Source organism: Oreochromis niloticus, linkage group LG18, assembly GCF_001858045.2.
Source record: "Oreochromis niloticus isolate F11D_XX linkage group LG18, O_niloticus_UMD_NMBU, whole genome shotgun sequence".
NCBI lineage: Eukaryota > Metazoa > Chordata > Actinopteri > Cichliformes > Cichlidae > Oreochromis > Oreochromis niloticus.
The window spans coordinates 19173576-19199491 of record NC_031982.2 but is presented as its reverse complement, the minus strand read 5'-3'; the positions used below and the strand labels follow the sequence as shown (position 1 = coordinate 19199491).

Sequence of the window (25916 nt, the reverse complement as noted above, 5' to 3'; positions counted from 1 at the left end):
GTTAAGCCCCTCCAAGGCAGCATAAATGCACCGTGTGCAGAGAGGTGATGCTGGAAAAACAACTCGTCTGCCACTTTCAGCAGTTCAAAAATAGTCTCTGCCGTTCTGCTTGACAGCCACAACCAGAGTAGACCAGGAGGATGACAGTGGGAATGGTAGGTTGTCAGGAGGAGGTGTGGAATGACGCTTTTTTCTACTTTTTTTTCACCTTGTGCTTTAGTTGCACCCTCTTAATTCGTGCTAACAGCTGTCAAAATGTTTTTTTATTACAGCAGACCGCAGAGTTGCAGTTCATATTAGAGGCTGGTACAGGGCAGGAAGTTTGGAGGAGTCCAGCAAGCGGGGCACATTAAAGCTTCCTAGTTTCTCAAAGCAAAGCAGCTAGGACCCAAGGGACGAATAGCTAACACCAAGAAGGTGCTGCTCCCACGCAGCTAATTTAGGTACACATGTCAGACCTATCAAAGGCTTTTGCGCTGATGTTTTAGGTGTTAGAGCAGATACTCTCGTAATTGTGTTTTGTTTTCACTGCTGTATGTGAAGCTTCTATTAGCCTTAGATCACAGAACCACTTTCCTCTTGGATTAATTGAGCTTTAAGACTTACATGATGAGGCCTCAAGGTATTTGAAAGATTGTTGAAAGAGAAAACTCTGAAATCTCCACTCTGCTCGGGGGATAGAGCCTGTTGAAACAACATGAGTTCGACACGGTGATTCCCCAGCTCATAGCAAATGTCCGAACACGGTAAATCCAAAACAGAAATGTTTATGTCTTGCACTCAATAGTTTTAATGGTTACATTGTTTGGAGTTGATGTAAAAACATCAGTGTTACGGTAATATACAGTGTAATATGTCAGAGGCTTTGATAATCAGTTTACCCTAAATCAATATAAAATGTCATAGCAAAGGGGGGATACAGCATGAAACAGTGATGATCCAGCAAGGTTTGTATCAGATTCCCAAAAACACCTAACCTCAACCGTGACGTCTTATTACGTGGCAAAAGCACTTTTCTTATTTAAAAGGTGGGTCTCAGGGATTTTATTTTCCCAACAGTTCCCAGATGGAGACCTTCTGGGTCTCACGTGTTATTTGCTGTTGTAGAATAGAGGAAAAGCTCTCAATGCCGGCTTGATTTTGACTACTCACAGATAATATTTATACCAAAAAAAGCAAACAATTTATTGCATCTTTATTTCTTTTTTCTCTTTTTTCTCCATTTTAGAAAATTTAAGCCAATACCATTCATTTAAAAAAATCTTTATTGAAATTGCTACAATTTAATGCCCAAGAAAAGCCACCCACTCAAATGTAACTGAACATTTAAAATTAAAAATAAATAAATAAATTATATACTTGCACTCACCTTCCTAGGCAATGAGAACTGCCTTAATTATTGACATATTGACATGATAGTGTCACACCACTGATGTTGTGAATGTTCATTTGATAATAAGGGGCCCAAAATGTGTGTGTAAAATATACACCATACCATTACACCACAATCAGCAGCCCGAAAGGAGACAGAAGACAGGATAGATCCATGTGTTCATTTTATTTATGCCATATCTTAACACTACCATCTAAATGGCATAGAAGGAATTGAGACTCATCAGACCAGGCAAAGTTTTTTCAGTCTTCTATTGTTAAATGCTGGTGATTTTGTGCAAATTGTAGCTTAAGTTTCCTGTCCTTAGGTTACAAGAGTAGCACCCAGTGTGGTTTTCTGCTGCTGTAGACAGGCTTCAAAATTCGACATGTTTTGACATGCATTCACAGATGCTGTTCTGTAATAAGTGGTTATTTGGGTTAGTACTGGCTTTCTACTGCCATTCTCCTTTGACCTCTGGAGAACTGCTGATCATGATCAACTACCGGAAATTTTCTCTATTTTGAATTATCCATCCATCCATTCGCTTCCGCTTATCCTTATCAAGGTCACATGGTGCTGGAGCCTGTCCCGGCTACACCCTGGTGGGGTACACCCTGGACAGCCAACGCAGAGAGACAGACAACCATGTAGGATATTTAGAATAACCAATTAACTTAACCAAACTAACTGCATGTCTTTGAACTGCGGAAGGAAGTGGGGTACCTGAAGAGAACCCACGCAGACACAGGGAGAACATGCAAACTCTACTGCTAGATGGTGGATTTGAACCCAGGTCTATTTTGGGCCATTCTCTGTAAACCCTAGAGATGGTTGTGTGGCTAAATCCCAGTTAATCAGCAGTTTATGAAATAGTCAGACCAGCCGGTCTGGCACCATGTCACAACCATGTCACACTCAAAGTTATCTTTCTTCTCCAGGTTTCAACTTCAGCACATTGTCTTGACTTGTTACATGCCTATATGCATTGAGTTGCTGCCATGTGATTGGCTGGTTACATATTTGCATTCATGAGCAGTTGAACAGGTGTACCTAAGAAAGGAGCCGGGAATGAACATATCAATTTCATATTTTCAGAGGCTGAATCCAGCAAATATGTGTCATCAGTAATGGAAGAACTTTAAATTCAAGGCATGATATACTAATTAAACTTCAATGCTACCAAATAATGCAAGTACACATTAAATAATTTAAAAATCCATTTATTATTTCAGATTTTTTCCGCCTTTGTTATACAAAGATGTTAAATAACTTAAATACATTCTTACCAGTCATTTGTGATCTGTTTAAACCTACAAGCTATACACATGAGGTAGAGGAAAATAATTTAGAGTTCCCATAAGACATGAATAAGTGAACATGGACAAAGCTTTGTTGGTGTAATATTATCACAAAGGACAATACATAGCTTGTGTATTTTATCTTTGTTTTACAAGCACAGCACAAATCCTAACAAAAAGTACATGTACATGTAAAGTGACCCAAAGGTGAACAAGTCCATACTGATCATCAGTCCTTTCACAAAACCGTTGATTATACAAGATTAAGTTCTATAAAATATTCTCGATAACTGTGATTTTCTTTGCATACTTTCAGAAACTGCATTACCGCAAGTGAATTAAACCAACTAAAAGTGAGCTGATTTGAGTTTTGTTAGGATTTGTTAGTGCTTAGATAACAATCTTGAGATATAAAATGAAATATGTTGATAGTATACACTGCTTCTCGAAGCCTCCACCCCAAAAGGAACAAACACCCAAAAAGAAAACAGAGTAAAAAATACAGGATATAAAATCAATTTAGACTTTGAAGTTATTTACACTAAACACATGCTCATAATATATTTAAAAAATAATTTATCTTTCTTTTTCTCTACAACATAGAATTTTGTACATGATCCACTGATGACTAAACAGTGCAGAGTTTTGGATTTGAGAGCACGGATGACTGTGGCATCTAAAAACCCGGCAGACTGCTGCATCATGCTCCTCTTCTCTGGAATAAATTTCTACGCCTATGTACAATCTATAAACAAACAAAAATGCAATCTGTTTGCATTTCCTGTCGTGTCTGTTTTGAATCCATTCAATAGTAGAGAACCTCACCGTGTTTGGGCCGAGGCGGAGTGTGTGGCGCAAACACACACCAGAAGCTGTGGCGAGCAGGCATTTGTGCTTTGCGTCTCTGCATAGCTATTATGGTTTCCATGTAGCGTGCAAAGTTCTATGTATATGTTTTGACCATTCTTTATTTGGCATGCCATCTCATATCAAAATGCTTGGAATTCATCTCCTTTAGACAAATAAGCCATGCACGGTTCTCTTCCTATCAGAGGGAGCTTTGATTTAAATCACTGTGAAACTCCTTTTTAAAAATGCACTCTGCAGCATTGATGATTGAAATCCGTAACAATCTTGTTTCAGCAGCTGTATGCCGTTTCAGCAAATGCTTCACTCATTTATTTAATTTCAATTTATGTTTCAGATGCTTGTGAGAGTTGAACATGTGCCTCACTTTTGTCTCTATACCACAGGAGAAGAAACCTTTGCTATTTACATTTTTTAATAAAAAACGAGAAAAAAAAAGATTCTGCACTGCACTGTATCCATAAATACAGATCTTTAAATACTTTAAAGGGCTTTTGGGCTTCAGTGCGTGAATGGTGCTATAATACAAAGCTGGGTCCCTCACTCAGTAGTTAATTCACACCAATCTAAAATATGGCCTATAAGGTCCTGTATTTGATAAAATATAATGTTTCTAAGCACTAAGTGCTGAGAATATGACAAAATTTTGTCTGCATTGTTTGTGTGCACAGAGGCATTTCTCATAAAACTGTAATGGAAACAATTTGCACCTTCTTCTAGGTCACGAGAAGAGAAACTAAAGTTATCAGTCAGCTAGTTAGCTTTGCATAAACGCCGCAAACTTGGACACAGCGAGACTGAAATGTGCCCTAAGGTATCAAAAGCCACCTTTCAGTACCTTTAAGGTTCACTGATTAACAACTTACATCCTGTCTGTTTAATATGTACAAAAAAGCGTAACAAAGACGAGGCGTGGTTTAACTTCCTGGATTAAACAAACAAGATATTGGAGGCCAAACAGTGAGTTTAGAGGTGCTGATGGGCTAATTTTGTTAAAAGTAGCAGTTTCCTCTGCTTCTTTATGATAGGCTAAGGAAAAACCAGACTGAAGTTTATTATTTCATACCACGCAGTACTTCCTGCAGTGTCAAACCGTCACTCTTGTATGGTGGGGTCAGCATGCTGCATTGTGTTAACTGTGTCAAAAGGTGCTCAGCAACAAGATGAAAAGGTAAAGTTAACTTATAAAAACAACTTGACTGACTTCAGAAAGAAGACACCCGATTAATAAAACGTAGACATAAATTTGCAGAACAATTACACAAATATTAGTTTTATAATAGATCTTTATATTAGCTAAGAGGCTTATGCTTTCATCTTCACTTGAACAAAAAGTCAGTCGCCCCATACTGTTTGAACTTCCACTGTACACACTGCGTGTCAATGTATTACATATGGCTCAATCAAATTTGTGGAAGCCGAAGAGGAAGGAAGGATACGAAATGGCAGGGAGTTAAATTCCTCCAGTTCTCCACAGGTTTCTTTAGACCTTCAAAGTAGATTTAAGCTTCACAAAGCTCTGCAATTTTTGATCCGAGTCTCACGTGGGCCTTCTGCTGATCAAGAGATCACCTGTTGCTATGCTTTTGACTGTAATAACAAGGCCGCTGTCATCTCCACCTTGGATTCGTATGTTCTTTCTGGTTTAGTCAAACACATATAGTGGTTTAAGTTATTCCCTGAACACTGGCCGAGAATAGCCTAAACTGACTGGTTTAGTTATCTTCTGTTAATGTATGTACTAACAGCTTCATATTACGATATTACAAAAAAAGAAAAAATTAAAGATATTTTTGTTCCTCCCCATGAAGGAGTAGTCCCAAAGGATCTATAAATTATCCACAGAAAGACGTCAGACACAAGCGTGCTGCTTTCCAACGGGCCTTGTCAACATGAATCAAGAAGAAAAATGAGCAAGAGCACACAAACAACAAAACATTTGTGTGGTTAGTGGTTTGTTTTAACATAGTTAGATAAGTGGCTTATATAATATCATTACAATATAACTGAATTTATGTACATATATATGCAAACACACAATGTGTGTGAGTGTAAATATGTGCGTGTAGAGTAATTCTTACACCCTGTCTTTTTCTTTTTTTTTTCAGTTTCTGTATATGGTTTTTAATCGCCATAAAAAATCGTCACTTAATTTTCCGCTCCCCCCCTCGCTAACTACCTCATGTTCACATGCTTACAAATACTGTACACACGTAAAAATTGACAAACACACACACACACACACACACACACACCATTCCTCTTTGGGCAAAGCCCCAGAAATCAGTCTGTTGGTGTAACTGTCCTTATGTTGTATCCTCATTAACTGGGCGTTAATCGGTTTTCTTGTGAGTTGATGACAAAAGATTTTTGTTTTTCTTAAAGGAAAGTGAAAGCGTCTCTTTTCAAGGTAACGCTGTGATAAAGAGCTTGAGATGTTGACCCAGTTGTCTGAGAAAGTTTTTATTCTGCAGGACCTCTGAAACCCAACCCACAGAAATCCCTCAAAGTGCTTATTGCTTCTTGGCTCGCTCCTTTTTTGCTTGCAGAACGCTGCTCCGACACCGAAAGCAAAACTCTGCATGAGAAAAAAAAATGCTCCTCTTCAACACAACCACCTTCCTCTGACTGAAAGGGCTGAACGGTGCCCGGTTTACCCCTTGCAGGTGTAGACCTCCTCTCTCTGTGTGCACTGCTTGCATTCAACGTAGCAGCACCAGCGCACCTGGCATTGGCAAGGCCTGGTCACCTCCCTGCTTTGAGTGTTGTGGCCTCGCCCGCAACAGATAGCATCACAGTTTTTGTCCTTGTAGCATTTGCGGGCTGCGGTGCCCGGTGAATATTTGGTGGGTCTACAGAAACTGGGTGAGTCCTCGATGTGGAGCAAGTCCATAGTGCGGGGGATTTGATCGTTCAGGCCGGGCAGGGGCTGTTGTTGCTGTTGCTGCTGCTGCTGCTGGTTGCGGCCTGTGGAGATCTCTCCCTCCCCAGTGGCCTCGTTGGTGGAGCTGCCGACCTTGACGGAGGTCTCATAACGCTGCTTCAGCTGCTTGCCGATCTCATGGAAGGGCTGGAGCTGCCTCCAACAGGTCTGGACGGTGCAGGAGCCAGAGACGCCGTGGCATTTGCAAGTGGTCTCCACTCCAGCCTTGATTACCTGGACCAGAGACAGAGCAATACTGTTAGCCACTGAGAACCATTGAAAGCACATAATGAAAGGTATGCAATTTAACAAGCTTTTGTTTAGCAAACAGCACTTGAAAGAGCCAATTCATTAAAGTATTCTCACAACTAGATGAACTGGGTGGAGTACGGCGGCTTGGGAAGGTTATAGACATATATTTTACATTCATTGCTCTCTTTCATATCATAATTAAAGGGGAAAAACTTCACTTATTGCTTGTGAACTAAAGGAGAGCAACGGCGTCTGAGGCTTCTTGTATAAAAGAAAAAGTGAATTATAGTTTGTGGGAGGATTGATTTTGTTATAATAACCACAGATGAAATTTTGATTAAACAGTTGTGGTTATTATGATAAGTGAGGGGAGGTTATGGGTAAGAAGAAGCCACAAAACAATCCATTCAGTCAACCATGGGAACCCTTCATACCTCCTCCTATACTGGGTACTTTACTAAAATATGTTTTTTAAGCCCAGAGTTGATCAACCCAGCGCTATAGTGCGGTAATTTTGGCATAACCCAGAGCAAAGTCATGCAAACGTTTGGGAAGAGAAAGAATACCGAAGAAGCCGTTTTTTGTCTTACACAAAATCACACATAATTGCAAGTGAAACAGAGGAATTATCAGCTAAAGAGACCACAACACGTTACTTTAATATCACTTGACCCCCTAGCAGTCAGCCAGAGTTCATTTCTGCATCCACCACAATGTGTAAAGCAGAGTGTGTGCGCGGGAATCAATGACAATAACATATTGTCTTATACGGAGTTTGGAAACAATTTACGATTCTTTTCTCAGACTGTGAGAGAGATCGGGGAGCAGGAAGTGCATATTCATCACACCAGCAGGTCAAGAAAATTTGATAGGTCAGCCTTTAAAATGTCGGGGGGATGCAGAGGCTAGCACATTCCAATTTTGTCCTCGGCGTGGGAATTCATCCTGAGCGAATGCGATACACCTCGCTACATGTGCAAATTACGAAAAGAAAAAAAAAAGAAAGAGCCAAAACAATGTTGTAAATCTTTTATCACAAATAAAATCTCCAAGGAGACTGGATTTAGGAGAGCCAAGTTGAAAAGGAAGAGCTCGCATTCATTTGGGGGAGAGTTTTATATCTGTTAATATTTGGGAAGTGTGCTTTAGCCGTAATTCATTTTGAAACCAAAATGAAAAAGGCCACAATAGGCACAAAGCACAGTAAAAGAAACATATTCCAGACCATTAGTTTGCTTTGGCTTGACATATTAGGACCATTTATTCTGCTATTAAAAACACTTCCAAGATGAAAAACCCGTATTTGCTCACCACAAACAATCACTGAATTCTACCAGAGCACAAATGAGACTCTTAGCCTATCTAATCTGAGAGAGAAAACCAAATATTGACTAATGAACACTTTCAGATTTCACTAAAATTTACAGCAGCATTACTCTGGGTTTCTTTTAAACTTGTGTGTTGGACTTTTGAAACACTTCACAATTTTCAATTGATTTTGCTCTCCCAAAACGCCCCAGTCAACGTCATCCAGGTGTAGGGAAGTTCAGGTCCCATCTGGAGACATATTTGGAGACAGTTAAGATGGAGCCCTTTGTCTCAAACAGCAGTGCTGTAATGTTTAAACTCCAGTACAAAAGCAAAAGCCAAGATATGGAAATGCAGTGTATCCGGGATATGGCGCAAAATGAATCGGTACTTCACATTGATGTTTGCTGACAAAAAGAACTCCGAGTATATTGTATTAATGCTATTTTCCCATCGTTTAAATGATTCATACAAGCAATTAGCAAACCTTTCTGTTTACATAATGTCTGTCTCGCCATACGAACTCTGACCCTCTTCAAACTGAAGTGTGTTTCCTAGTTAGATTCATGTGTATGGAATAACTCAAAGTCTGTAGAAATTGCTGCGTTAATAAAAGGCAAGTGAAGCTGACACTTTGGGTAAATATACTGCTATGAAATTACAGTTTGATAAATCTTTCTTTTTCTTTGACTGTTACTCCTTAAAAGTTTTCCAACATCGCTGACATGTAGATGAATAACTGTCACAAATTAAAATGAAGTCGAATTTAATGTTTTCAATAAATTATTAGCTAATATTGTTGCTGTCACAGACCATCATTCAGTGAAACCTCTAAGAGGCAACAATGTCGTAGAAGGAGTTGGAGATCTGAGATCAAAGCAGCAGATGTTGAGATATTCGTTTTTGTTGCGTCGGCTGACTTTTGGCTCGAAGCACGGGTCAAGCCCCAGAACGAATGAATCCCCCATTTCCCATGGTGCAGCTAGATCGTGTCTTTGGTTAGACCAAGTAAGTAAATAGTGCTATCGGTGGGTACGTCATGACCATTTGACGCACTTACCTTCATGCCCACGTTCGTATTGTGCATGTCCACACGTGCACGTAGATCCTTGTTTGAGCGTTTGCCCAGGAAGTCCTTGACAAACTTGTTTGCGTATTTGAGGTTGTCTCCGCAGCCTCCCCACTGCCACGCCTTACGGTTCTCCAGGTCGGGGGCCTCGTCACATGTGCAGCGCTCCATGCGTCCTGCGCTGCAAGCTTTGGCCATGGCATGAGTTAGACCCGCTGAGGAGATGGCGTACAAGAAGGCCGTCTCTTTAAATCCTAGAGAAGCCCGATGGAGAGTGGCAATTGGGAGACAGGAAAATAAGGTGTTTTCTAAAGAGTTGGCTCACTCACACATTAAGTTTTAAGTCCACAAGAATAAAATGCATATTCAAATGGGAAGAAAAGTAGTAATAATCACCTCTTTTTAATATGTTGGCTCGGTGGCGCCCCTCTAAGGTGCAGTTCCACCTCTCAAAGCGGAATTGGTACTGGCATTCTAGGGCGCTCATGGTGATGGCCTCTCTTAGAGTCTCCGCCACGCCCGGGTCTCGTCTGCACATCCTGCGCTGCTTCTTTTCCAGTTTGAGCCGGTCACACAGCTTGAAGTGGGCCCTGCCTATGCTCTCCTCTGGTAAAGAGTTCAGTGGCAGGACAGACAACGGTTCATTACCTGTCAACCTGGAAGAAAACATCACAAGCCATTTGGAAACAGAAAGATACTGGGATTGTCTTGATAAAGTATTCAGAAGCACAGGATACTGACCTTCCTGAATAAACAATAAAAGTAGCAAAGATATACTGCATAAACAGCACAGGAAGCACAGCTGCTCATATAATGCTCAAAAGTTTGGTTAATGTTCAAATGAATTCAGCTGTTCAGTGGTTAATGTTCAGGGGAATTCAACATTTGCTGGAGATTGAGATCAACTCTCGGTGCAGGTGTGTCTGAGTAAAGAGCAACTTCTCTGCAGTGGTGGAAAAGTCAGGTTTACCATGTAATTCTTTTGAATTTTGGATACCTAAAAATCCTGTTGTAGAACAATGGAGTTATAATTGGCTTTTGTTTTAAAGCAAAGGAGAAACAAATTATACTGTTAGCATTTTTGTGAGTAGTTTTTATCCATGGGGAAATTTAAAAGAAACAGGGCACTTAATGTAAGAGTGCCTTTGGAGTACTTTCAAAAAAGAAAACGTACTCAGTAACTTTAGGTTATTTCAGAAGCAGGGAACTCAATATATCTGCCCCTTACAATGTAAGTACACAGTATTATTAGTGTTGTGGGCTGTATTATAGATTATTCAGACCTCCTTTGTTTAAAAATACCTGTAGTTGCAATTAGTTTCTCATCTCCTTTAAAACTGAAAATTGTTTACATGGGCAACTGGACCGTAGGTTATGGGCTGTATATTGAAGTTCTACCAAAAGTTCCTGAAATCAATTTTTTTCCGTTTTACAGCAATAAACTTACAGCATCAGCTGCATACTGACCACTTTAATACTGCAGTATGAGGTTATAATGTGCAGGTAACAAGGCATTCAGTTAGTGTGGGGACATTTTAAACATTTGTATTCTGTGATCGTGTCTGTCGTGCTACGTGCCGTAAAACAGTAGCCAGCAAATGGTTGGTTAAATATTTATACCAGATCCTTCAGGCGGGTGGCAGGTTAGACCTCGCTGTACAGATTTAAACATGACACACAGTATTTCTGCTGTCGTTATAAAAAGTCTTAAATGTCGTATAAAAGTCTTTACATCTGAAAATCTAGACTTTCTGTAGGGGACATAAAACGTGGTGATCTTTTTAGTTCTGTGTTTCTGTCCTACCTCACTCTGGGCTAAACTCTGATTTATGATGTCATCGAGGGGTTTCACTTAGGGGCAGACTGGAACAACAATTTGACTCCATCCCACGCCACTCTGTTCATGCAAATTGTAATCGAGTACTACCTGGTGATCAGGCTTTTTACTACATAATTATTATGTCAAAAGATTATTGGACATCCACTTTGGAAACTGGAAAGAATGTTGGTGGTGAAAGTGTCGGTATCTACAAAGAAAAATGAAATAAAATAAACTCTACAAAAGAACAACTAGTTAATTCATGTGCTCTTTTGTATTATGTGATGTTGACATAATATCGTTATCTGATTTGACATAATGTCACGGTTATCAACAATTATCGTATGTAGCAAAACCCCGTCACTGAAACTGGCCCACTTATCTGGAATAAAAGTTAACAACATTATAAACACAATGGGACCAACCAGCCACTCTCAACACTGAGGTTTTCAGGTATGCTAACAGTGCTCTCAAAATGCCCACAAAGAAAACCTTAAACTCAGCAGCTTTATTTTTTGACAAACAAAAGTATCAAACAAAATCCCCCGAAACTGAACTTAAGATACACCGCCACAAGAAATCTGTGTGTTTAAGCTACAGTCCACCCAGACCCTGAATAGCAGTTATTTTTTAACCTTTTATATTGACCATCCTTTTCTCCGGGAAAAGGATGGTCTTCTTAACAGGTGTTACCTGTTAAGAAGCACTCCCTTGCAGAAAGCGAGAATGAGCAGATTCAAGTGCACATCTGTGCAAGTCTTTGGGGTTTGAACTCTGATGCTAAGCATGCTGTGGAGATGCATGCAGTCTGCGGGAGTCAAGGGTGTCTGAGAGGTCTGTCAACTCACTCCTGCTTGCTACGTATAATGTCACCGGTCAAGATGAGTGTTCACAGTAGCCCAAAGTGGCCCATAGGCTACTGGGAAATGACACAGTGCTCTAGACAGCCACTGGTTAAAGTAAATCCCAGTGCTCTTGATAAAGCGAGTACAAGTTAGAAATTATATTTTTAAATAATGCTTAAACAAAATTTGTTGTTTATTATTACGCTCAGCAACATTTACGAATCAAACAAAGGCAAACCGTCAGAAATGAGCTTAAGACTCTAAGAACAACTGCATAAACGAGGCACCTGTATTCATCCTACAGCTGCAAAGCACTTTAAATACAGCAAGTAAGAATTTCGATTCTAAACATGGTATGGAGAACATGTGGCAGACTTGCACTCCTTTCGTCAGTTTATTTAAGGGATGCGTATATAAAACACACAAAGCGGGGACTGCCACATAGCTGGCAAAACCTATAACCAGCGTTCTGAGGTTGTGATGGAGAGTGCAGGGCATTACTTTCATAAACACACACGGGGGACATGACTGTCAGCCTGTGACCATTTTGGTCACACCAACTGACAGGACTGGCACCCTAGTTGTTCATTATGTGTAATTTCTGGCCTCCTTTACACTGTTAAAGTGAAACTGAAGAATAAATGGATTTACTGAACTCACAAAATGCACAAGCTCTCTGGCCTGTGTGCTTTTTGCAGCCGGACTTCAGACTTTTGAAGGATACTCGTGCATGGAGCAACACAGTATTTATCAATGAGATTATTTATCAATGATCTGGACTCCTGGCATTCAGTGTAGGCTGAATTTTCCAGTGCACTAAGGCACTAAGGATTACAGCTTGCACATGTCAGCACCAAGGCACAACATCTGAAAAAGCGTACTTGAGAGACAGTGAAGAATTATTTTATTTTGAAAAGAGAGGAATCAGAACTGCATTTACTTTTTGGGCCAATATTTGCTGCTTTTAGTTGTAATGTCAAAATACATTTAGCATTTAAGATTAACACTTTAATCCTTCATATTTCCACTATCACAGCACTAATATACCAACAGTCATAAATTGTTGTCCATCCGGTCCTGGTTGCTAAAAGTATGCATACAGCCAAACCAATTAAAAGAAGTCCAACTTTATAACTGAAGCGTAACCGCAGCAAATGGGACCGCTGCCTCACAGTTTACTACAGCCAAGCAGTCTGAAAAGAAGATGGAAATAAATTCTGCAATATTTTTGTAAAGGTGCAGAGCACCTGCTCACTGTCTACACCTGGTTAGTTAATGTACCAGAAGCGATGATCGCTGATTCGCATTACTCACATTTTAGACTTCTTTATTATTTTTCAGAGAATATTCTGTCACCACTCATAATCACTTGAGTCACGGACAGAAGGTCACAGGATTTATTCAACACAAGATTTGTTTTATTAAGTCCAATAACCGACTGAAATGTTTCCCCTCGAGTGCTCAATTTAATATCAGTGAACTTAATAGTTCACAGATGTTATTTGATATTTTTCTTTACAATAAATTTATAGTCTGGTTGAGAATCCGCGTAGTCAAATCAAAAAAGGAGTCCTCGGGGTTTGCTTTCAGAATGGGTCGAACGGTTTTCTTTTTGCAAAGTGTGTTTGCCTATTCTTAACTTGTCTGACAGCAAGTTCAAATGGAAACCTGGCAAGCTGTGTCTTGACAGAGATCGCCCTCCCAACACACTTGGAGAATAAGAAAAATGTATGGTTTGAGGCGTACGCAGCGAGGCAAAGGGTGTCTTTCTCTGAACAACTGACATTTTCCTCTAAATTGTTTCACGCTTTGTTAAGACACTCTGATTGCAATGTCAAGGAAACAAACATAAAGTCTCAAAACAAACAAATCCAACAGGCCCGGCGTGTCGCGTACGACTGCCAACCTTTCCTCAGCACTTCTATTGCAAGCGAATGTCAGGGATTGAATGGCGCTGCGGAGCAAATAACCTGTCATGTTAAAGAACACGTAAGACTTTTTTTTTTTAAATGCACACAACATTTTGCTCATGCAAATGTCTGCAAATGAACACAGAGACATCAGTTAAGTGTACTGCTTTGGAAAGATAGCCAACTGCTAATGGTAGCTGAAATATATGAATACCAATATACTCAGACCTTCCCAAACCCCCACATGCCTCCAAGTATTAAAACGACGGGCCTCAGATGCCTCGGTAACGTCTACTTGTCTGAGACAAAAACGATGGTCTGCGTGAAGCTGGAAGGAAGCCAAAGACGACACGACACTGATCTCAGCACCGCTGTCTCTTTTTCAAAGAAAGGCTCTTTTTTTCTAGCTAGTTGCAAAGAAAGCCTGAGGGCAAAGCGAGGAGGAAAGGGACATTCGAGCAGAGAAATACTTCTTCACATCTCTGGAGAAGAAACTACTGGCCAACGCTCACTCTTGTGCAATGTTTCCACTCTGTGGCAGACAAGAACACAGTCAAATAGTATCACAGATGTACCGTGCTTTATTTTCTTCTATATTCAAAAAAAATGTTTACAAATGGATGCACTTTTTAATATTTGAGGAGAGGAGCTGTTCATTTTAATCCGATTCAAATTCGCTGGATTCAAGATAATATTTTCCCTGGATGAAGGACAGTGACCCCTGCTATCACACAAAAGGGTCGCACACATTCCAATAAGATGATCTGAGAAAAAAAATAAATAAATAAATCACACTGCTGTTTGCTGAAGAATGAACTCATTCAACTCGCTAAGAGGAAAAGAATTGGATAACTGTTCCCTGGGTCAATCATAAAGTCGACTCTGAGACAAAAAGGAATAACTGGAATCTTCCTGCAACGGTGACAACAATCGCTCGCTCGATGAGAGCGTTTCTTAAAAAACATGGGACCACTTTTTCTAGAATAAATTTAATTCACAGAAAAGCTCAAAGGTGAACGACGCAAAGACAGCTGCTAATATACCGTGTATACATCCAATTTTTTTAAAGTTACCTATAAATAACCAGGTCTGATTCGTGTTCACATCGACACATCCAACAGGTTTCACTTCTACATGTCATTTATATCACGTCCATTAAAAGCATCCGTCCTGAATCCACGTGATTATCACAAAACGTGCGCGCTTTAAAGCAACGCGCATGCATCTTCGCAGCATCTTCCCCACAGTGAATAAGAAAGCACGAACATGTGTTTTCACATCACGGTCCATTTTCTGTCGGTGTTTTTGTTTGAGGTGTTGGCACAGCAACACCAATTACACACGGAATATAACACCAACATATAAAACTCATTATTATCCCATGTGAGGTGGGATTCCTGCTGATGTTTGCTCAGCTTTGCTTTTTCCATTCACACTCTTGCCTCTACACACTGTGCAGACATCACTGACCTACTCTCACGCTGCACCTCCTCCACTGTCTTTCACTTAGTAACAGTGCAGTTTGTTTAGTCCTTTCTCTCCACCTGTCAGCACCTCCCATTGCCCGTGACATTTACTTTATATACATTTTCCAATGCAGCGGGTTCAGCGAAAACGGCTCATTTCACGCGGCGGAGCACGACAGTCAATCCTTCAAGGAAATCATTGACTAACTCTAAACTTTGCCATCATCACTCGCCCTCTGACTTTACATTGCACTCCTGGAAGTGACCCTCAGCTGGTAATTCTGCTCTTTCTTTATTAGTAAGGTATGTAGACAGCTAAGGATACCTACTATCTGTCATAGTCAGAAAAAATCCTATTACTTAAATGTTCTAGGCCTAAACAAATTCTTTCTCAGACTACAAATGCAGCTTGTTAATTACTCATGGTGCTCATGTGCCCACAGAGACATATATACAGTCTCTGTATAGACATTAATCTCGAGAGTCTAAAGTCAAAAACCTTAGAAAAAGTAAATCTAAATCAAGCAAACATGCCAAACATCTGGTTGTTAAATAAGAGGTTATTTTCTCCTTTTTGTTAATGTGTGTTTGAATTTTGAACAGTTGGCGGTCAAACAGAAATTTTTGCTGACGATACAGAAGAAGGGATGAGTCTTAAAGAATTAAGAAAATGCACAGGGCTCGAGCTGCAGCTCTGTATGGATGCTTTCTATGTTAGGATCTGCAGCCTCTGTAGGAGATATCCATATTCAGTAAACATGCGATATTACAGATTGCTGACCTAGTGTGTAATCACCCCCTGGAGATAAGAAAACCACCTGTTGAGCAATATCATTGAAAGTCTGTTTTCTTAATTAAAACAACAAGTTAATACAGTAAAACAAACAAAAAAACTTTCAGTTTTCTGTTTTCCATGGCAAGAATTCAAACACAGAGGGGGAACTGTTTTGGTAATTTCCAGCCAACGTTTGTTTATCAGCCGCCATAGCGTTGGACACAATGGCGTGCGCGGCTACACGCATGGATCTATGTGCACACGCACGTGGGGTCTTACAACCTTAAGTCAACACTTACAAGTTGTGGCTAAATGCGCCCAGACAGGAAAAAAAAAAAGCACAAAAGCCACAATTTCTCCATCAGCCTCAACTTGCAGGTTGTGTGGTCTAGTGTCTCCTAGATCACAACCAACCCCCCTCCTTCTTCTCCTCCTTTTTTCCCCTTTTCTCCAAACTTCCCCTATTCCCAGTGGTCAATTACTCTAAACGAATGTCAGTCATTCCACCCAGCTGTTGGCTCAAAACAAAGCGGTCTCTAGACAAAACTATTGCGTCTACGACCTTAACCTACACGGGACAATGATAGACGTGAACATGTGTCCTGGAAAAGTTTAACTGTGATGAAGACAAACTGCCGTGCTCACCTGATATTAATATGCGCAACGTAAGAAAACATATTACTCTGAAACTCTGAGTTTTTGCAGTAAATTAGGCTTACCATCGGTGATCCCTTGTTTCTTTTCCTTTCACTTTTTCCTGCTGCCTTAACAGCGTTTAAAAATGCTCCTTTTGGGGGGGAGAAAGTTGTGTGCTTTTCTCAGAAATGTTGGATGAACTTCAGACCACCCTGCCCAAGTCCCATCTGGTGTATCCCAGGCCATGCCAGAGGTAGTAGGAATGTGAGCGTGTGTAGTGTTTTCCCACTGGCCCTCTCTAACCATTGCTGACAATGTGCTCCACAGCTTAGACATGAATAATTGGAGAAACCATGAATCAGTGTCGAATGACTCTCTGGTTGCTGTTGTCCACCTCCAAGAAGAAGTGTAAGAGAAGAAATCCTGCACTGAGCTCAGGCATTTTCTCCATGGTGAAAGAAACTGTTAATTCCCCGAATCATTAAAACCAAAAAAAAAAAATGGGGGAAAGAGTAAACGATTGTGTATATGGCTAAGATAAGATAAGTCCCTAGTTGAAAGCGCTGGGTGTTGTGATTGCTTCTAACAAGCTGTGACTGACACAGTGCAGTAACACGACAAAACAAAGTGGTACTGGCCTGGGACTTAAGTAAGTCATTATTAGTTGAGTAATGAGCCTTTCTGCGTAGTGGGAATGTCGTGCAATGTCTAGAAATGCTGCTGTTCACAAAGCTAGGGGGGAAGTCCACTATCTTGTATGACTTAACAGGATATGACCCAAAGTTATGTCATCTGCTGTCCTTTCTGGTCATTTACAAACCACAGAGGGTATGTCAGACTACTCCCATAAAGTAGCTGAAAGAGACAGGACTCTGTTTATCTACTCTTGATATTTTAAATGTATATGACACAAAAATACTTTTGTTTTACAGGTCGAAAAAGTAGGAAAAGGGGGGGAAAAATCTAGTGTCCAGCCTAACTTTTTAATCCACGACTGTGAATGTGAAAACTGGTAGCCGAGTGGCAGCACTATAGGATCTGGCCCTGGGAATGGGAGTGCGGGGCATGGTAAGAGGTTTAACTGCTATGTGAGAACTCGAGGCTTCTAAGGTCAGCAGCTCAGTTATAGTCACTGTGTGACTGGCACAGATTGGGCGTGCAGCAGTGTCCGCATGACTCCCCAGTTCTAGCCCACACCATGGCACAGAGTAGCCCTGTACCAGCGCACCGACACACCAAACACGCTCAGGCACACATACTGTACTCGGCTCTCACCGATTCCACGTGCTGAACCACACTGTGGCTATTTGGTGAGACTTTAAGGTCAGAGAAATTCAGCAAAGCAGATACAAACAGTACTTTTTTTCCCCACATATAACATGTTATTCCTTTAAATCTCATTTCAAATATTAAAGCTCAAATACCTTTTGTCACAGCATTTTTCAAAGTTAAAGACACAAAGTGTTGATTAACCGCGTCTGACAAAGATTTTTTCGGCTGTTTTTGTGCTCACTCGCGACTCGTATATCAACGGGAGTGAGAAAAGTTTGACTCTTGACAACTGCTTGATGATTAAAACAGCAGCTGAACGTCATGCAATTGGGCCACTTTCAACGTGAAATGAAATCTGCTTCAGGGTGAATCGCAGAATGTCTTCCGTGCCTTGGCCCGTTCATGTCAGTGTGACATTCTCAAACTAATACTCAGGCTTTATGGATAAATAAGCCTTTTGGGAGAAGCTTAGAGTATATAAGCACACCCATCCCAGTGGAGCATCTGAGTGCACATCAGCTTAGTTTTCTATAGGATTGTGTTTATGCAAGATAAACTCAGGTTACCCTGCAAACAGGTGGATGATACTGAAAAAAATGGGTTTTATGCTGACTGCTACAGAAATAATCTGTTTGATTTTTTTTTTTAAGACACCAAATTTATCAAAATCTATTTTTCTTGGATGTGATAAAAGCAGATATTCTCTGGAAGGCCAAAGTTTTAAGTGAGGGTTTTGACAGTCTGCTAATCTTGGCACGTGTGAGGTGCCATGTCTCTTCTATCCCCACAAACTAGGCAGAGAAAACTCGCCTGTGGTCAAGGATGGAAAACACAGGACATAGTGGTCACACTAACTAGCATCATCTCATCAATGCCTGACCACTAAAAGTATCTTGAGTCTATATTAGTTTTCCTGTTTTGCAAATTGCCCGTGTCTCCAGCTCCATCTGCAAAGATCATCATATGTTTGCATTTTGACCAAGAAGATTTTCCTCTCCGTATCTTCGAGCTATCCATCAATGAAATGTACGCCTGGACCTGCCGCCCTTTTATAATCAAGCGTCTCTTAATTGTGGTCTATTTGGCATCCTGATGACACAAGAACTGTACCTCCTTCAAATGTGAGCACGCCAAACGCATTTTAAAAGCCTCACCAAACCATTCAATCTTCAAAAATATCCAGCACAACCATGCTATTACACAGTATGAGCCCCATAACAGCCCACATCAGGGGCCACCGAACTCTTCTTAACAAAGGTGAATACCAAGCTCTGTAATTACTGATGGTTCAACCCATAAAATCAGCAGCTACACTATGCATCTTCCAGTTTAAAGACATGTAAATTTGTGCAAAAAAAAGTACAGTTTTGCTCTATAAGCTTAAGTTCAAAGACATTTTGAACCCATCATGCAGGATGACCACAAGTGGGCATAAGCCAAGTAAATTTTGCACTACATTTACATTTAATGTTTTCACATTTTGTCTCCTATTTATACACAAGAAAGAGCTGATGGAGGACCATCCTGCACTCTCAGACAGTACTGCACCACCATGTGGTACCCACTAACATAGCAGGAGTCCAGAAGGATGTAACAGGGTACAGAGCTCAAAGCAAAGCCTGGCTTAGCTCAAATCTGGATGTATCAAACAGAAATATAAAGAAAACAAAACTCTCTTTTAAGAGGGACACGCGGTCAGCTATCTAAGCTTCCAGATTCGCGTGATCTCACTACACTACACTGTCAAGAGAATCCTATCTTCTTGGCTCATGCTAAAGTGATACCCTTTGAGGTGTGGCTATAGCCACAGGATATCCTATGTAGTTGGGAAATCCCTCTATCAACGGTGCTCCCCGCCCTGCTGCACGTCAGGGCTAATCAGTCCTTAAGGCCTGGTAATGAGACGCTTGCCACCACTGTCTGCCAGGCAACGCCAGCCTGAGCCCGCACTAACTCTGCTCCTTCTAATGAGTGGTAATCACCCAGAAGCTCCCCACAAACCACTGCAGGGATGCCAGCACGCACATAAGGCAGGCAAGCCAGAAGACAGGAGGGATGGGGGGGAGGAGGGAACCAAAGGAAATGGTTAGATGGAGCTGCTTAAAAAACAAATTTTAACATTTTTGCAGTGTGCTCAAGAAGTAAGGCTCCTTTGAAACGTAAAAAAAAAAATGCCGTTTGATACATGCCAGGAACTAAGTCAGCAAAATGATAAAATCCTCAGACGGGCTGCACACTGAAAAAAACAGAAAAGAAACATCACTCCTCCTCAATAAATTTACACACATCCCATTTGTTATCCTGTTGCTCTTGGCTTACTGCCTCACTTAATGGAGCGCTGAAAACAATAATTGCATCTGAAAGGAGCTCTGCTCTTCAGGATCAAACCGATGATAGAGATTTTAAGGATATTGCAGCAATTAAATAGCAACCGCTATATTTGCTTCTTCCGGATGCTGCGGCGCGTCTGTGATTAGTAAATCCCAGTTGCATGACTGTGGGCAGTCTTCCTGTATATGTCGCATGTGTGCTAAATAAAAACAAACCCTTGACTCAGTGTAAGGACTCACATCCAGCACAGTTTACAAGACCGCAGAATGACAAGCCTTTTACCAAAACTTAAATTTAAACCAACAGAGTCGTCTCAGAGAGCACTCTAAGCCCTCGCGGGGTCACCTGAGCAAACAAATCATCTCCTTTGCTGACAGTTAACCCCATATCTGATCAAGGTGCTGTAACCTTAAGGTAAGGCAAGCTCAGCGAGCATCTCCAATTCAAGCTCTAATGATAACGGATTTAGCAGAACCAGCACCTGCCACAACAGGCTGAGGGAAAGAAAATGAGTGTTCACATTCTTGTGGCAAAGGATGACAATTTAAGCGGGTGCTTGGCTACGCCAGGAATCCCACCCCACCCTCAGCTACAGCAGACTACAGGCAGGAGAGATTGTGTTTATGTTACACTTATGCTCCACCGCACTTTGGAAATTGGGTATGCAACATTGACCCTCTATTTTGAGTAAATCAGTACCCAGGGGGCCCTAAGATGCCTCGTGCTCATGGAATATTTATTTGAACAGGTTTGTGTTAGTATGTCCCCCGGTCAAAGCTGAGCAAGACTGTGCTGGAGTGTCACCGGTGTCGAGTTTCTGGGAAGCCGGCCACGGGGCAGTCACATTTTGTATCTGTGTCACCTGTGCAGGCTCTTTCAGTATGTTTCATGTTCCTCAGCAGCAAGGCTAAATCATTCACTGACACTCATTCATATTCCTTTCTCCCTGGGCCACAGAATAATAAATCTGGAGTATTGTAATACCACATGTCTCTCTGCACTACACATGCCACAGATAGAGAACAGACTGACAGAGGGAATTGAAAGCAAGTGCTAACTGAATAAGTAAATATGCATTACCATTAGAACCATTAGGGCTGATTTTGGTGCCAATTTGGCACGTCATCTTTAATACAAGCGCCTGCCAAAGGGCGACACTGCAACAGGAGGGGAGACAGAAACAGAGAGCAGTGTTACATTTGTCCTTCTAATGCAATTTTAGAAATGAATTGAAACCAAAGACCAAGAGGCAGAGAGAGAAACTACTTGATACGTGCATGAGTATTAGACATGATGATGCTTTGCTCAGAAGGGGCTGAGATATTTCCATCACACGGAACTACTGCAGGTGTCATACAACTTGCTTGCATCACCCAGTTTCCAAAATTAGTGCCAACACTTTGTGCAACACTCCACCCCCACCCCCCAACAAAGAAAAAAATATTACCCAGAGATCTGAAAAACAGTTACTGTGAGATACACAGCGTTTTACTACTTCCAAAACTTCTGTTGCCTTGACTTGAAAGCGAATACATACTATTCAGATAACATTTGCCTCCAGGAGAATGTAAAACCCACTTCAACAGGTCGGCAGGTCTGACATACTAGGCTAATGGGCCCTTGGGGGACAGTTCTTGTGCTCTCTTGCAGATTCACAACAGTTCCCAGATCGCCTAACACTCCTGGATCCTGCACAACACCCATACCTACCATAAATTTGACTCTGCTGGCAAAGCTTCAAGTGTCATCACTCTGCAGTCTACAACCGTTTGTCTGTGTGTGTGTGTGTCTACCCTGAAGGGGAGCACTAACAGCACCCATCAACAGAGATATTTGTAGATAATACAGGAAAGCACCAAGATCTTAACTGTGTTTAATGTGCATTTCCACTTGCATGGGTACATTCCAGTCTGTGGGTTTCTTTTCGGATTAAAGCTCTTCAGCTCCAGGTGAAATACAGCTGCGGTCCCACCTGACATGCTGACCTCATTTGAATGACCTTGGCTTCCCAGCACTGTTAATGTTCTTCTGTAACTAAGACAGAAAAGGAAGCTGAGAGTGTAGTGCGTACGAGCAAGCAAAGTGCAGCATGAGTAGCCACTCTGAAGTGGAGGTCATAGTGGGCTACACCTAAAATCCAAGGCGTTCCCTGGGAATGACTTACTTTGAAATATACACCCGTGTGCGCTTTCTAAATGAAACAATGTTAAGTGCGGGACACGATTCACGAAACGCTAAATTTTTCAGATTAATTTCCTGACACGTGTTCCAGCTGTTTTCGTTTCTCCCTTTTTTTATCTGATGGAGGTAGCAGAAGAAGAAAAAACCTGCCAGAGTTGTGTGATGTTTTTGCTGGATGGGGGGATTTTTTCTGTGCAAGCTGAGCAGACGTTTCGGCCACCAGTTCACTCAGTCAGATCGCTTTATTGTTACCAGCTGTTGAGTCTGGGGCATATACACTCACCTTTCGGCTCCACGGCTGTTTTCAGAGTCGACTAAGGATATGATTTTACAAGTGTTTCAGCAAAATAACCCCTTGACCGCTACCTGCCACTCAAACGTGCCGCGCTCACTGTACAGTGGGCGCTGGCTCAATTGTCAGGGAAAGAATGAAGGGGAAGGGGCTCTCACCGGTCAAAATCATTCCGCGGGTACATACATCCTCCTATATTAGATTAGATTAGATTAGATTTAATTTCATTCTAAGATAACCCCCCACACTGCTACTGTTTTTTAAATTACCAGCACCTTCACTGAGGTAAAATCTTGAACAGACAACCTGCTGCGCACACCAGCTGTGAGGCCTCCAGGTGATACCTCGCTGACCCGAAATCAGTGCATTAAAAAAAAATAAACTTCCTTATTCCACTTTCTAAACTCACTAAAGAGTTTTCAGTGACTTACGACATTTAAAAAAACATACCTGCTTTGAACCAATCAAATCAATGAAAAGTAGCATCATGGACTTAACAGTGCGTCTGTCATCTCTTACCCGAAATATGCTATGGTGGGTCCAGGCAAGTTGAGAAGATACACTATAACTGTGAACGATAACCATCCCAGGAGTAGGTGTCCATCCAGCATTTTGCTGCGGCTCCAGGGCAGATCATTTCGTTTCTCCTGAGTAGCTGTGTAAAATCCCTTGTTGAACGTTCAACACTTCTTATACAGAGAGGAGCTGCTCCGCGCTCCTCCCATCAGCAGAGAGAGAGAGGGGGAGAGACAGAGAGCGACAGAGCGAGAGAGAGGGAGAGAGAGAGGGAGCAGCACTGCGATACATGCAACCCAACTGATTCACAATTCCCCTCTCATGTTTCAGAAAGATTATTCATCTCAGTGCGTCTTAATTTATGATTGGTGTGACAGCTTCTCCTCTGTGGGCGTTTTAAGCACCACGCAGTCGGTGTTTGTGCAGATTGAGCCGGACTGGACGGTGTGATAAAATACCTGCACTCAGTGACTGTTTATTTCCAGAATGGCAAACCAAGAATTGGTTTGAGTGCAGCACTGAAATATCGCAGCAGTGTTATTGTAGTCTATACACTGCCCTACATAGAAGTCCAGGTGTGTTTTTGTTTTGGATTTAGTGTTTTAAAATGTCTTACATATGCACATGTTGGAAACTAGCTGAGGGTTATTGTTACAAGTACTCTACTCAGATACTCAAATACTATAAGTATACTTATAAGTATGCACAGCTGATGAAACACCCTTACCACAAGGGCACCGCTGACTACAGAGGAAGATCATGTGATTTTACTGAAAGCACCAGAGCAGCTTCTGGAGTAGTGTTTTTTATTATTATTGTTATTATTACAAGTGTACTTTGCATGGCAATTGTGTTATAAACTCATGTTTGATTTGTTTAGGTTAGAAGTTTTATATTGTTGTTAGAGGCAATTCATCGTAATGCATCAGCATTCACAATCACTCACACTGATTTCTGATACTTTACAAGTATGATTTTACTCAGATTATTACTTACAATAACAATCAATTATACTACTGTTGTTGTTGTTGTTTTGTTCTTTTTTGTATAAGAAAAAGATCATGTGCATCCCTCTGTGTCATACCTTGGTTCTGGAGTCTGGATTTTGGGGTAGTTCACACATATACAGCTTCCTGTTTTGTAGATCTTGGCTAAAGAGTGTCTACTGAAGTTAAATATCCGTCAGGTCTTGCCTTTTTGCAAGACGCGGTGATCAGTTCTCCTAAACCAGCTGCGCTGAGGTGAGTTCACCCGCAGTTCACAATGAAGTAAATTTGTCCGCAAATATAACTGTAGGCGATTTCACAAGAAATCTGAAAGCAGAAGATGAAACCTTTAATCGCTTTGCAAAATATCATATTGAGCATCATAAATCAATTGGCAAGCTATCAGTCATTCAAGGAAGTAATGCGAACCGTTTGGCAGGCCTGCTCCTGAAAAATATTTACTCTTCCTACGCACTGATTGCTTAAGATTTTGAGATTACCAAAAAGTTTTGGTTATTGTCACAGAATGCCTTCTTTAACATGCGATCCCCCCCTGCCTCAGTGGTGTTTGAAACATGTACGCTTGTAGAACATATACGGTCCATGAACATATACAATTGCAAAGCTTTATCTAATGAATGCACATTTTATCCTCTGATGATACACGATTAGGTTATTATTTATTTTTCCCAGAAACACCCGGCTGGTAAGACAACAGCATTCATAGATTTCTACACAATCAGTGCAATTACAGTGGGAGCAAGAAGCAGCACTGGTTGACATAGCTGACCTCTTGATTTGTAAATAATATCCACTTACTGTTTGCCAGCTGAGAATGTCTTTAGGCAGGGACAGCCCTTCTTAACTCCTGTGTAAACACCTTTCAATCGCTCAGCTACCAACTAACATCTTTTGTGTCCACACACACCTTGATTTTTGGCACGTAAACAGAGAGAGGGATCTGAACTTGGGACGAGTCCAGGTTTTGCTCAGCTACACCTGGGGAGCGCTCCTGCCAGGATTCAAGATGAAGTCTATTCATTCCCAATCTCAAACAATATCCAGCGCATTCAGCGCAGATGGGCCAAGTGACTTCACCGAGCCAACTTTCTACTTACTGTGTGTAAACACAACAGCACCTCAAATTAAAGATTAAAGCCAGCAAGTTTTAAAATTATTGTTGCACGCTCTGGGTGATATTGGACCTGTGCTGATCACTTCCCAAAAAGACACATCAGCAGTTATTAATCTTTCAATTTTTTTCCGTAATTAATCTTTCGTTCAGAGGTTTTAAGCACTGACCGAACTAGTGTGGAAAAGTATTTATGAGCAGAACTTTGGCATTTTAGGTTAAACGTTTATTAGCTTTCTAGGAGAATATGCAGCTGGTTACCTTAGCTGAACAGAATACAAGCTTAGCTTACATTTGGCTGACCATAGGTAAAAAAAAATATTCTTAAATCCACCTACCAGCACCTCTAAATATCACATATTGGTTTAACAATCCATAGAAAAATCAAGGTCGTTTGACATTTTACACAGATTTATGTGTTGGAAAAACACCACCACAGTCCACATTAAAACTGTGTGTTGATGTTTTTACACTCTAGTTTTTGCAATCAGCTAAAGCCTCAGAAAGTGAAGAAGATTGTGTTATATTTAAAATATACCTCCCTGTTTCCACCCTTTTTATTTAGGCGGTGCTGAATATAAGGACAAAAAAAGCGAGGAGCATTGATCTTCTCATCTTACTGTCCATCAGAAAGCATATTTCTAGTCACTTTGTCAAAGCAGG

General features: G+C 41.0%; 1 protein-coding gene across 1 annotated transcript; it reads right to left on the bottom strand.

The window, feature by feature from the left end:
• Positions 1-2579: 2579 nt before the first annotated feature.
• Positions 2580-23301, bottom strand: wnt9a (wingless-type MMTV integration site family, member 9A). The gene is made up of 4 exons (XM_003438093.5): positions 23139-23301; positions 9489-9748; positions 9084-9346; positions 2580-6697 (listed from the first exon to the last, which is right to left on the bottom strand). Exons 1-4 carry the CDS (start codon positions 23228-23230, stop codon positions 6194-6196), a joined length of 1119 nt encoding a protein of 372 aa, XP_003438141.1. The 5' UTR covers positions 23231-23301; the 3' UTR covers positions 2580-6193.
• Positions 23302-25916: the final 2615 nt, after the last annotated feature.